The 12779-nt window shown below is 32.8% G+C and overlaps 1 protein-coding gene across 39 annotated transcripts in view; it reads left to right on the top strand.

Annotated features, from left to right (window-relative positions):
* LOC105842996 (twitchin) overlaps positions 1-12779 on the top strand; it is a 150228-nt gene that overhangs the window by 50396 nt on the left and 87053 nt on the right. For 11 of the 39 annotated variants that reach the window (XM_062676528.1, XM_062676510.1, XM_062676515.1 and 8 more), the window contains 24 exons: positions 280-375; positions 863-913; positions 1180-1275; positions 1358-1444; positions 1519-1617; positions 1696-1809; positions 1903-2022; positions 2100-2207; positions 2286-2384; positions 2561-2665; positions 2739-2837; positions 3148-3207; positions 3284-3373; positions 3554-3616; positions 3697-3762; positions 3847-3924; positions 4038-4127; positions 4211-4306; positions 4512-4607; positions 5367-5543; positions 5625-5828; positions 7111-7152; positions 8125-8157; positions 12442-12586. In XM_062676528.1, the coding sequence (XP_062532512.1) occupies positions 280-375; positions 863-913; positions 1180-1275; positions 1358-1444; positions 1519-1617; positions 1696-1809; positions 1903-2022; positions 2100-2207; positions 2286-2384; positions 2561-2665; positions 2739-2837; positions 3148-3207; positions 3284-3373; positions 3554-3616; positions 3697-3762; positions 3847-3924; positions 4038-4127; positions 4211-4306; positions 4512-4607; positions 5367-5543; positions 5625-5828; positions 7111-7152; positions 8125-8157; positions 12442-12586 (2314 nt within the window). Of the gene's footprint in view, positions 1-279; positions 376-862; positions 914-1179; positions 1276-1357; positions 1445-1518; positions 1618-1695; positions 1810-1902; positions 2023-2099; positions 2208-2285; positions 2385-2560; positions 2666-2738; positions 2838-3147; positions 3208-3283; positions 3374-3553; positions 3617-3696; positions 3763-3846; positions 3925-4037; positions 4128-4210; positions 4307-4511; positions 4608-5366; positions 5544-5624; positions 5829-6442; positions 6488-7110; positions 7153-8124; positions 8158-12441; positions 12587-12779 lie in introns of all 39 variants that reach the window. The other 28 variants (XM_062676547.1, XM_062676514.1, XM_062676518.1 and 25 more) reach the window with 15 other exon arrangements.

Here is a 12779-nt window from a genome sequence, read left to right on the forward strand (position 1 = left end):
GCAAAGTACATAATATTTCAATATTACCAGATTATCATCATCATCTAGGTACCTTGACTACATAAAGAAAAAATACTCGAAACAAATAAATAATAAATCTTAAATGTTAGACGTGTTACGATTGTGTCGTATTTCAATGCTATATTGCTAGAAATTAATAAGAAAATTTACCGCAATTTCATCGCCTTTTGAGTAAATACCTCACGACCTATCATCATAAGAAATAAAAGACCCTATTAATATATTATTTAGTATGGTAATTCATCAATAACTTCTCAGCTCACAAAAGAAACTGCCGAATCTAGAAAATCTTCTATTTCTTCTGTGGCTGAACAACAAGAAGTTTCTACACTGAAAAAATCTTCAGCGCAAAGGGTATGTGCTATTGTATTATGTATTGCGATAGTAGTAAAAACGATTATAGTTAAATCGTTAGTTAGTAATTTGACTTCGTAATGCTTGATCATAGGTATTATTAAAAGCGTCTTAAAAGTAGCGTGTGAATTTTAATTTAGACATCCCGTAAAATAACAGAGTTGGAAATTTCCCTTTTCAAACAGATCTCCATTTTAGTAGCTGTTATTAAACTCCATAGTAAAAATTTGGATATTTTATCTCCATTAGAGTGATTCAATAAATAAATTATTTAAATTTGTTGCAAATTTATATTTGTAAGTTCAATTTTCAGTTATTTTTACTGAAAAAAAGAAAGTACTTAATTAATTTGCAAAAAACGATTAAAGTTTACGGCAATGAGAAAAAACATCAAATTTGCAGCAAATTTAAATTAGATCCCAATGTAGAAGAAGGCGACGCATCCCATGACGCTTATTTATATTTCCTATTAACTTGCAATTTTTAGACGAGCATTAAAGCAGCAGAAGCCAGTGAAGTGGAGCAAATAAAACTAAAAGTAAGTTGGAAAAATAACCGAAAATGCATGTCTAAGGCCTCATGAAACCATACGAGGTCTACGTACTGTATATGTCAATTTTGTTTGTAAAGCTCCGTAATAATTTTCTTATCATAAAAAAACAAACCTGTTTGTTAAGTAATGTTTTCTAATAGATATTCAGTGAATAACTCTGTGTTTAACAAATGAACACTCACGATAAGAATAGAAGAAGAAAGAAAAACGTTTTAGAATTTACATGTTAGCATTATTTTTTTTGTATCTAGGATGACGTTACAATGAGAGTTGAAGAAAAGACAGAATCTGATGATAAACCTACAGATAAAACATATCCATGGCGACGCACAAAAACAGACACACAGGTATATACACTTATACATTTACACTCAAACTTATATTACATAATTCAGATAGTACATAACACTTTACACTACTCATTGCTAGGAACCGAAAGAAGATATTGAACCGAAACCTAAAGAGAGCTTAGAGAGTCAAGAGCAAGTCCCGAAACGCCGACAAAGTAAAACGGAGGTAAATTTTAAGCTAGGCCACATTTATTGTGCAGTTCATCTAATGTGATAGTATTAAATGCTTTTGTTATGTAGGAAAACGAAACAGTTGAAGAAGTCGAAAAGCCTAAGCCAAAACGAAAATTATCCACGCAACGTGTGCGTCCCAAAAATTGTTCAAAGAAAGCAAACGAGGTAGAACTTTTTACACATAGAAAGCTTAATATTAAATTCAATGTAGATTATGTAATTATTATTCTACTTTTGAAATAGGAAAACGAGAGTATTGAGGAGATAGAAGTCACAGAGAAAGCTACTAAGCCAGAAGAGTTAATTGACAAACAGACAGATACAAAACCTACACGTAAACCTAGTGCAACCGATGAGGTATATCATAGTTTAACAGTCTTATTTAATTTAACAGTCAATATTTTTTTTATCAATGGATTAAAACATAATTAATTCATAACTTTTTGTCAGAACAAAGAAAATATACCAGAAAACAAACTAACTGAAAAAACAGATGTAAAACGTCAAGTTTCTATTGATGAACCGTTAGAAACTGCTTCCTCTTCACGTTTACCGAGTCAAGTTGCTGAGGTATAAACGAATTGCGAATAGTTTTTTATTAAATTTTTAAGTAAAAAGCCACTGACTACATATTAATGATTTAACAGGATGGCGATGATAAGATAGTTGAACATAAGCAATCAAAAAGGCGTGTTTCAGTAGATAGACCGACAGAGCCAACCTATCCTTGGCGTCGACCCAGTAGGGCTGATGAGGTATTTTAGATATCATAAAATCAGTAATTAATTAATTGACATATAATTTTGTTTAATATGAAATGTCCAATTTAACAGGATTACGAGATGACAGATATTAGTAATCGACAAGAACCAAAGACTCTTATTGAATCTAATGATTTCCAAACACCTTCAGATGAACTTATTAAAACTGAGGTACTGTTTAGATTTTTCGATTCACTTGCTAATAATAAATTAATTGAAATTCGGATACAATAGTAAACAATTTAAAAAAGAGGCATCTAATTAATTGAATAACTTATCAAGATATGAAAATTAATAATAAGAATAGTCTATGATAAGAGATTAATTTTATTATGATATTTGTATAGGAAGAGAAAAACAGACCCGAATTATCTGAAAAACCGAAAGATGAAATAAAAGAGTCGATTGAACAACCTAAATATCCTTGGCAACGACCCAAAAAAGCTGTCGAGGTAGTACTCATTTCAATAAAAAAAATTATTAGGGTTTTAAAAAAGGATTATAACATTTATTCTGTAAAAATAGGTAAAGAAAGAAACAGAGGCTACTGACAAATCAAACGACGAAAAGAAATCGCCAAGTCAGCCAAAGTACCCGTGGCAAAAGCCCAAGAAAGTTGACGAGGTAGGACATGAGTCGTTCTTAACCGGGTAATTCAAAATAGTTCTCATTAATAAGTCAATCTTAGATCATGTGCGTCACGTCACATGCAAGTGGACATGAAATGTATTTCAAATTGTTAACTCTTCCTAAGAAATAGTAATTTTAGCATTGGCTACATTACTACTGGGCACACAACCGAAAAAAACATTGCCATTACTAAGCTACATCATTTACACTACATACACATAATTTTATTACATAAATACGTAGCAAAATTATGCTTAAATCAAATACATTTATATTACAATTAACTAATTAAAATTAACTTTAGGAGCCGGAAGCTACTAAACAAGTACCACAAACAAAAACAGACGTCACAGAAAATACGAAGGTATTTTATTTTCAATATACTTCTTCGATTTAGCGAATAATCAATACACAAACACACTAATCCCTAATTTTATTAGGAGCAAAACGGCACACTCAAAACAGACAAAGACAAACACTTGAAACCTTCACAATTACCATTCTACATGAGACGAAAGTCACAAACAGAGGTAGTAAATATACACACTATTATTCACTTTCACAAAAATGTATACACTGCACTGTACTGTACTGCACACATTTCACTTTTGCACAATCATCTTCTTTACGATGTTACAATCTTCATGAAACTTCTTTAATTATCTTGGTATTTTTAGTATCAATCTATTAATAGGTAAATTGTGTTATAGGAAACTGAGGCACCTTTCCTTAAAAAAATTGAACCTAAAAAGGAAGGTTTAGATGACCAGAAGGTAAATCGTATTTAATGCTTAATTTTAGATTAATATTAAGTATGCATAAATTAACTTTTAAATTATATCCATTTTTCTAGCCTCAAGTGGATAATGATAAAATTCCCGAGAAAATACAAGTAGAATTAGATTCTACAGATATAAAGGTAAACACAAGTATTCCATGTAATTAAGTGGCTCGAATAGAAAATAACAAACGAAAAATTCATTATATAATTTAAATTTAATAGGAACCTGACACTCAATACAAAACTGACACTGTACAAGACAGACAATCACCATATCCGTGGAGGAAACAACACACAGAGGTAACATCTACACACTTCTTAATACACACAAACACACACATTTATCCTCTTTTTCTGAAATAACGTAAAATCGATTTCATTGATATTTCAAAGACAATTGTCATACAATTTAGGAACCAACAGTTGCTCCTCCGGAGCCACAAACGAAAAAGGACGTTCCAGAAGTAACATTCTCTTGGCAAGTCATCCCCGAAATACCCCAGGTAGTCCTTGTCAATTAAGTCTTGAAATACACCAAGTCCAAACTCAAATTACGTAGTTCTAATACACGCATAATTTTGATTAGGCCGAACAAGCACCGGAATTAGAGGATAAAATTAAACCTAAACTAGTCGATACACCAGAAATCACAGCGCCATGGAGAAGACCACGTTCGCCACAGGTACACTCACAATATGCACCCCGCAAATACATATAACACATACAAACATACATACATGCACAAATTTTATGTTTCTCAACTCTCACATAATCTGCAGAAGCAAAAGAAATGCATGGTTTATCGTCTTATTGTAGTAATAAGGAATGTGATTTTTCTCAACACGAAGCGCGCCTGTACGATCGTCAATAATTAAATTTCTCTGTAGGGTGATGCCACAGATGGAAAAGACGAACCTAAGCCAGCTACATTAGGAATACCACAGGCTGCTTTTATCAGCAGTCCCGACCTAACACCTAATGAGGTATAGACGTTGGCACAAAGAATAGCATAGTAGGCACTATAGAATTGCACTTATGAACTCCACTGCGGGATTTTTCTAGCATTCGCACCATTTGCACTGGCACTATTTTGTTCGGATAGATTTTATTGGGTTGTAGACACTGTAGATTTGCACTTAAGAACTCTGCTTCGGGATTATTTTTAGCACTCGCACAATTTACACCGGCACTTTACGGATTTATTTCACTGGATTGTATATCGTTTGATAGTTTTCAATGTGTTGTGTTTTAGAATTGGTCACATATTTTTTGTATCTTTTACTCTATAATTATTTGCACATCATGTTGGGTTGTATAGCACACAAAATCAATTAAAAAGCACGAATTGAATGTCTTGCTTAGTACTGCTATCTTTGTTTATCTTTTTCCGTGTCCTTGTTTTATTAGTTTAAACTTACGCTTATACAATTACGGAGTTCATTAATTTTTGTACAGTTTAAAAAATATTTGTCAAGATATGTTTATAACACTTTCAGAGATATCGGTAAGTATCGAATGTTCTTTGGGGTTTTATTTTTATATTATATGGAAATGTAAAAGGTAGTAGATAAGAAATTTATTAAATAAAGCAAACTTATTATTTAATCTGATAAATCGATGTATTAAAGTATGTACAAATACAGTTTACAGGTTTTCGGATAGCATTTCTGGAGTTGAACGTGAATATATCCATGTTTACGTATCCAAACAAAACAAATTTCTCAAGCTAATTTTAATTACAGAAAGTGGCTGTAAAAGAAGAAAAAATCGAGGAAGAAGCAAAGAAGGCTAAGTTGTCATCTGTCAAAAAGAAGGCCGAAGAACTTCCCGAAATTCCAGATTACGAGAGACCTGATCTTGAACAATACGAAAAAATTTCGCCGACACCAACTACAAGAGACAAACCGGACAAAGATAAGGTAGGCATAAGATTGTGAAGCGAATGCAATTTGCCCTAGAAAAACAGCTCGAAAATAAATTAAAACATTTTTTACGTCCAGCCGGTTCCTAAGGTACCTGAAATAAAGGCACCTGAAGAGAAGCCAGCTGCACCCAAAATTGAGGTTATCCGTGAGAAATCGCCGAAACCAGAAATGCCCAGGAAACCGTCATTGGTGCCGGGCGCCCCAGTGGGTAGACGTGGTTCCCTAATTCCTCCACCCGAGGAAATGGGAAGACGTCCTTCTCTCATTATAAGCGACGAGGTATGTATACTCCTAACAGGCGCAATATTAAAGATAAGAGGCACTTCATTTTTAAGATTAATTCAACAAAAATATATGGTATAGTCTATAATGGAGGTATGAAAATCAATATATTTTTTTAATTTTTAATTGTGCCGTCTACCTTGTAGTTTTAGACACAGTATTACACACCCACAGTACGCATTTAAAATCACTCTTTTAATTGATGAAAATCTGCTTAAAGTATATCTAATATTAATTGAAATGTTATTAAAACTCTAAGATTTGTAAAGTTTTGTTCAAATTGGATGTAATTTAGTAGATGAGTGATTCAAAATGCAATTTTACACACCACATATCTTTTAATCTGTAGTGTAGTCCCTATTCTCTAAAGCCGAACCCATAACATAGATATTCCTAGACCCATGATAAAATGCATAATCATCTATATAAAGGTGCTTCGGATTATATTCTATAGAGTGTACCTCAAATGCTTCCGTAGTTACAACTGAAAGTTGGATTGAAGCTTAAGTCCTTAAACCCCGCTTTTAGATTAGCGTTTACACCAAAATCTAAAACAATGGTAATAAATAGAAATTTAGAGATATTAAGATCGTGCAAAACGTAATCCACAGGAGAATAGAAAACTAAGACCTGGTGAGGTGATTGAAGAGAAGAAGGTAAAAGCAAAAATGATTAGGATATTACGTGAATGTTAAATTGCCGTGAAATACATTTAACTGTATCTGTTAAAGAAATTAATGCATTTGCATCCGACGCGAGAACACTGTGTTTGGCACCGTCTGGATAATTTCATATGACGATTTGAAAACATTTATCATCTTATAAGATTCAAATGGCAGCTATGCAATTATCCAGAATTTAAAATAAACGAACGTTCTGTCGTCAACAGCACAATGCTAAATTGCACACACTTGTGAAGTATCCGCACACAGATAAACCGCACAGCTTGTCAGCACGATACGCACACCAAATAACGGGCACAACGATTGGTTACATCAAATCTTTATGGATTTGGATCTTTATGGCAGGAATGGTGTGTTAAAGAAGGCTTCTCTTACACATCACGAAATTAAAATAGGACACTAACATCAACGATTAACATGGAGATTATGCAATACATAACGTAATAACTATCGCACATGCTGGCTAGGTTTTATAATACAACCTTATAATCCGAAAGTTAGGTAGTTAGGAAATGGTTCGGCAGCGGAGATGTAGGTGCAAAAAAATGTATCAAATTTTATGAAACCGGGTCATTATCGATGTTTTTTAACAACAGGTCACCAAATTGCGTCCTGGAGAAGTTATAGACGACAAAAAGGTGAGATCGATTGGGTCTGGTCACATTTAGGTGGACGTTGCTCGCTTATGCCAAAGCATTTTATCTTTTGTTTTATCTTTATTATATTATTATGTTACACAGAAACATACAATTATACACGACTAAGATAAGACCACAATGTACATTACAAAACCCAATTACACTTTCAAAGAGTATCTGTACACATTTCAAAAGACATAAAGAAGATACTGATCAAAGAGAAATAAAAAAACTCCTTAATATTAATTAGTTTTTTCTTCTAGTAAATGTACTTAATCATTACCTAAATGTCTACTATTCTTTCTACTCTTGTACCTTTTGTTAGATGTTCTTTAGATGTTCATTTCCGCTTTGCCGACCAGCATTTAAGATGTAGTACAAAGTCGCTGGAAATTTTCTAAGTCCATGTGAAAACCGAAACAATTTAATATAGAGCTGTCAGGTCTAAATTCCCTTTCGGCGTTAGTGATCTTCAACGGTATTCACATAGACAGTGCTTTTAGTTTCAAATAGAATGGCTTTAGTTTTACGTTTCCGTTTTCTGATCTTGGTTGTAAAAAAATTTTAGCTTACATATTTACTATTTACACTGCCCTTCTCTTCCTGCTGCCAGTATTACATGCACGAGAACATTTGGCCGGCACTAATAAACTCAACCAGACGATTAACATAAATTTTGTTTGTTCAACATTAATTTGGATTCCGTTAAATTTACATTGAAATTCTATTTGTATATATAATTTTCGTTTTCTATATTGGCACTTTTGAACTAATCGACATACGCTAAAATAATGAACGGTTTAAATAAACGCTGACAGGTACAAATCAACAACATACAATAACACATTGACACATCACAGAACACACATTTTAATATAACTTTATAATGTACAGGAATTTATCACGATATGCACAATTAAATTAACAGAGAATGTATTTACTAAACCTTTTTATTTTTTTTTCTTACAAAAGAAACGCGGCAGGCCGGGTGAAGTCACAGACGAGGTATCTAATGTGTGAAAGATATATGTTTAGATGATTTTTTTATATGTCATAGATAAAAGTATACGTTAATAACGTGGCTAACATAGAATTTTCAAGTGTTAATTTTATACGTTATTACAAGTATTCAGTGTTCAACTGAATAATAAAAGGCCTATATATGTAGAGATTATTTGTACGGTAGCTATATATATGTTTATTTAAATGTCGATTTTCGTAATTAAATTTGTATTAGAATATTACAGATAGTGCTACTAATACCTGAACAATAAAATAATCATAAACGAGCCAAATTAAAAAAAAAAATGTTAGCATCCAAATAAAACCAAACTTAAAATTGCATGCCAGTTTTTTTAATAATAGTAACGGTATATTCGCAATCAACAATTTTGAGATAGATAATATATTGAAAAATGCAATGCAACTTTAAATAACAACACAGTTGAATATGAAAAATCGTCATCAAAAAGTTCATTGCGAATATATAGAAATTCCAAAGCACTAACGACACGAAGCTTTAGCACCGGTTTTGAAATAATGATCATTACGTTATGTAATGTCAGTAGTTTTATAGTATTAATAAATCCCAAAGAGATGCCACAAAATAGTGAAGTATTATGAAAACACGTTGAAAATCATAAACAAGGGATCCCCGTCAAAATTGTCGCGACAAATAAAAGAACCACTGATAAAATCTATCACTAAATAAACGTTTTCATGGTTAATCTATTAAAATCATCAGTAATATAAATTCGAAGCAACAAAAACACCTAAATTACATATAAACCAAAAGAGAACCTAAAATTGTTAACTGACGATTTAATTTGTAAAACTTTAGAATCATCCAAAAGCACCAAACGGCTGTAGCAAACAACTATATTAGTTTGTGTCACACTGAGCGTCTCCCATCTGGAGACAACATAAATATTAAATGTCATATAAATAATAATGTGTGCCGAGATAGTACACCTGTTCGAGATTATAACTTTCGGAAAGATGACGCAGGCACGTTAGAGGAAGCATGACAATCGAAAGGTTCAGACGAGCCAGAGTTTCATTGTATGATTGATGCTTAACTTATATATATTGGTCTAGAAATTATGCCAAGTAATCTTGAAAACTCACCTCTAAACTGATGATAATTATTGCCAACGTCGATGACACGTGGGCGGAGCGTTTCAACGTGTTGGAATTCTCTAAAGCTACGGCTGTGAAAATATATATTTAATTTGTATGTCACACTTAAGAAATATTTTGAGGTTTTCCTAAAAATTATAGGGACGTTTTGATATAAGACGTCAACGTGTTAAGATTTAATAAAAAATTTGAGCATTACTAACAGTTAGAGCTTTATATTAATAATCTTATGTATTTCTGACTCAAAATCCAAGCGGATGTCTCAGACAATTTAAGATTCTTCGTATAAATTCGCCACACCGTTAGCGAAGCGGTAACCGCCGTTTTACGAAATTCTATATTTAATCTTTTAAAATAAAATTCTAAAGCATGTCATCATAAAATGAAACTACAAAAGATCGTCGCATATAATAAAAGTCTTATAAATTAAAAAAAAATTGGATGTAATAAAGTTTACATTAAAGAAAACGAACAAAATAACGTAATAATGAAAGGAAAAAAACGAAAGTTCCTTCGATAATAAAACCCTGAATAACAAGAATGACGGAATTAAACACGATATAAATAAAATGAAATTCCGAATAGAAATAGATTCTAGATTGGCTATGATTGACATAATGAAGACATTGAGGATAGTACAAATACCTAAAGACCGCGTGGGAAGGCACGCAGCCGGCACACTTGTGAAGTGGTGGCAGATAATAGAAATCTAAATAAAAACAAACCTGGCGATTAACACCGTTGGCAACAAGATCCTTAACTGAATTCTGAAAGGTTTTCAATTACCAAATTCAGAGATTAAATGTGACTATAAGCCCGAGATAACGTAAACAGAGCAGTTAAACCGTGGTTGCTTGTAATTTTCATTCTGTTCTGCTTGTGGGTAGCGAAATAACTGCTATGTCAATGGTTGGTCTGTAAAATCATCGGTTCGTGAGCAATGACGCTATTCAAGACATTGCAGTCGTTGCCAACGATGACAATCATCAAATTAATGTGCATCTCCATCGCGATGCCCATCAATCTCTTAGTCTCCTTGCACGATCCCTCAATTGTCTATAATTTATTAATGTAGACAAACGCTTGACCATATCTTTGGCTACGATACAGTGATTGATGTTGATGTTAATAATCTAACTCGAAGATAGATCGATCAACACGGTCTTAATAATGCGACAAGGCGAATGTTTCTTGAATCAAACTCAATGAAGATATATAAGAGATTTCTAAAGTAACGTATAATGTTGATTTTGGAAATTCGACTCTATGTGCACACATCTAAATTGATCTTAGAACTTCAAAACCATTGATGGTGAATAGCAGATTATATCCCACGACAGGTTTAGACGCCGTTCTAGATGCAACGGGGATCGCTCACCTTAATCTGATAATTAATTGAAACGGTCTGCTGTGCGCAAATAGAAATACACACTCCCCTCTCCCCTCCATGGCTAAGCGACCATGTCTGCACGACCCCATCTTCAGTCTTTTGATATTCGCGCCCATTTTAGAGGGATCGATAGTAACGAATGATACAAAATCGAAACACATATAACGAATAATATTAAAATTTCGAAACATTTTTAATAGTTACAAATAATTATTGAATTGAATATTTAATAAGGTTTATAAAATGGAAGATCGTGATCGTTTTTGAAATAGTTTTTGGGTTTACAAAATGACCTTCGAGCGACATAAAAAACCTTTGTGACAGTAGAATGTTGTTGATGATTCTTTAATTTTTAATTTATTAAAAGAAGTGATAATAATTCTTCAACAATTTTGTGGCATCTTGTTTATGAATAAACCATAACTATGGCTGCGGTTGCTAGAAAATCTGTTGTTAGCTTACCCACACCGAAATCTGACACGGTAAGTACAATTTCCAATATCAATAACATATGCTTGTTAATGACTGGATGAAAATGTGTTTTTTTATTTATTGCACTAGATGGATAGACAAATTGAGGGTTCACGCCCGTGTTCATCCAGCCATGCTCGGCCTAGGTTGTGTTAAGTGGTTACTGGAATCCTCATCATGACGTAAATGCTGCCGCCGTCTCATCCCTATGAGGTTGAAATCTCCGTTTTATTGTATAATCTATTCCATCAATCCCGCCTTTTGAATCAGAATCATGGCTTTGCGGCAGAAATTGGCGAGATGATGACCACTAGTGGTAACTTACAATACGATTTACTCTCAGTTATTACGCAAATCAAAAAAATGCGAATTTTTAGTTTAAAAATTTTACATTATTTTATCAAAGGTCATTCATTCACTTTATTTGAAGTAAACGTAATCAATTATTAATAAAAAGCCCGGAATTGAGCTTTGTTTTTTGAAATAGGTTAAACGCTTGGAAAAGGATTTTTTAACTAATATCTTTTATCCCACTATACGTTTGCAACTATACTTTTTTACTGAACAAGAAAACATTGAAATAGTGCCCTTGAATAAATATTTGCGTATAGTATCCAAACTTCAAACTTTAACAACATAACTGTCAATATAAAAAGCATCTAATGTCTACAATTGATGGGCACCCCACATTACAATTTAATTGCATCTACATGCAATGCAAATATGCATTGTAAATATACATTTAAAACACCACATTTGAATATCCGTAATCTGTAATATGTACAAGCAAATAAATAAAAAACTATAATAACGTTTGCAAAATATCTAAAAACATAATTAGACCAAGCAGCCTACTCAAATTCACATCAACAGTAAAATATAACTATCTCCATTCCTTGTGGACGTCAACGATAAAACACTTGCGCCACATTTGTCAGGAACTCCAAATCTTCAATGTAGGACCGTTGGCGAACATTCTCATAAATATACATCTGTCATAATTCAACAGTGTATCGTCTCCTTGCACAACCGCAGCTCATATTTTGTCCGTTTAATTTATTTTAAATGATGACCTTTGATAATAAATTTTCTTTTGTTTCACTTCTATCAAAATTATCACAACTTATTCTAGATTTTGCACATTTTTTTAGCTTTACTGTCATTTATTAAATAGTAGTTAACCATTGTCATGTTCGATTTACACAAAATCTTTCGACAGACGGGCAGTCTTTTGTTTTTATTACCATTTATAATAACATGACGAATTGACGGTAACCATGATGATACAGCGGCGAAAGTCCGGAGATGCAAGAAGGCCTTCACTACAAGAACTGGAGGACCTGATTAACAAGCCTTCAATACCATTGAAGCCTATCGGAAATGGAGGTCCGCCAGCCATTGTTATGGTAGAAGAAAATTACTCTGCTATTGAAGGTTAACATTTAAATATTTTCTATAGAATATAAAATAAATTCCATCAATTGAGTCATTAGATTGAAATCGTGTCAATTTCGATCTAACGTGCAATTTTGGTCTGTGATCACCAAACCATTCAAGACATTACAGATCCCCGATAATTACTTTTACAAATTTGCTAGTATCTAGTTAATGTATTTTTGTCTATACT

The sequence above is a fragment of the Bombyx mori genome, chromosome 27 (assembly GCF_030269925.1).
Source record: "Bombyx mori chromosome 27, ASM3026992v2".
Lineage (NCBI taxonomy): Eukaryota > Metazoa > Arthropoda > Insecta > Lepidoptera > Bombycidae > Bombyx > Bombyx mori.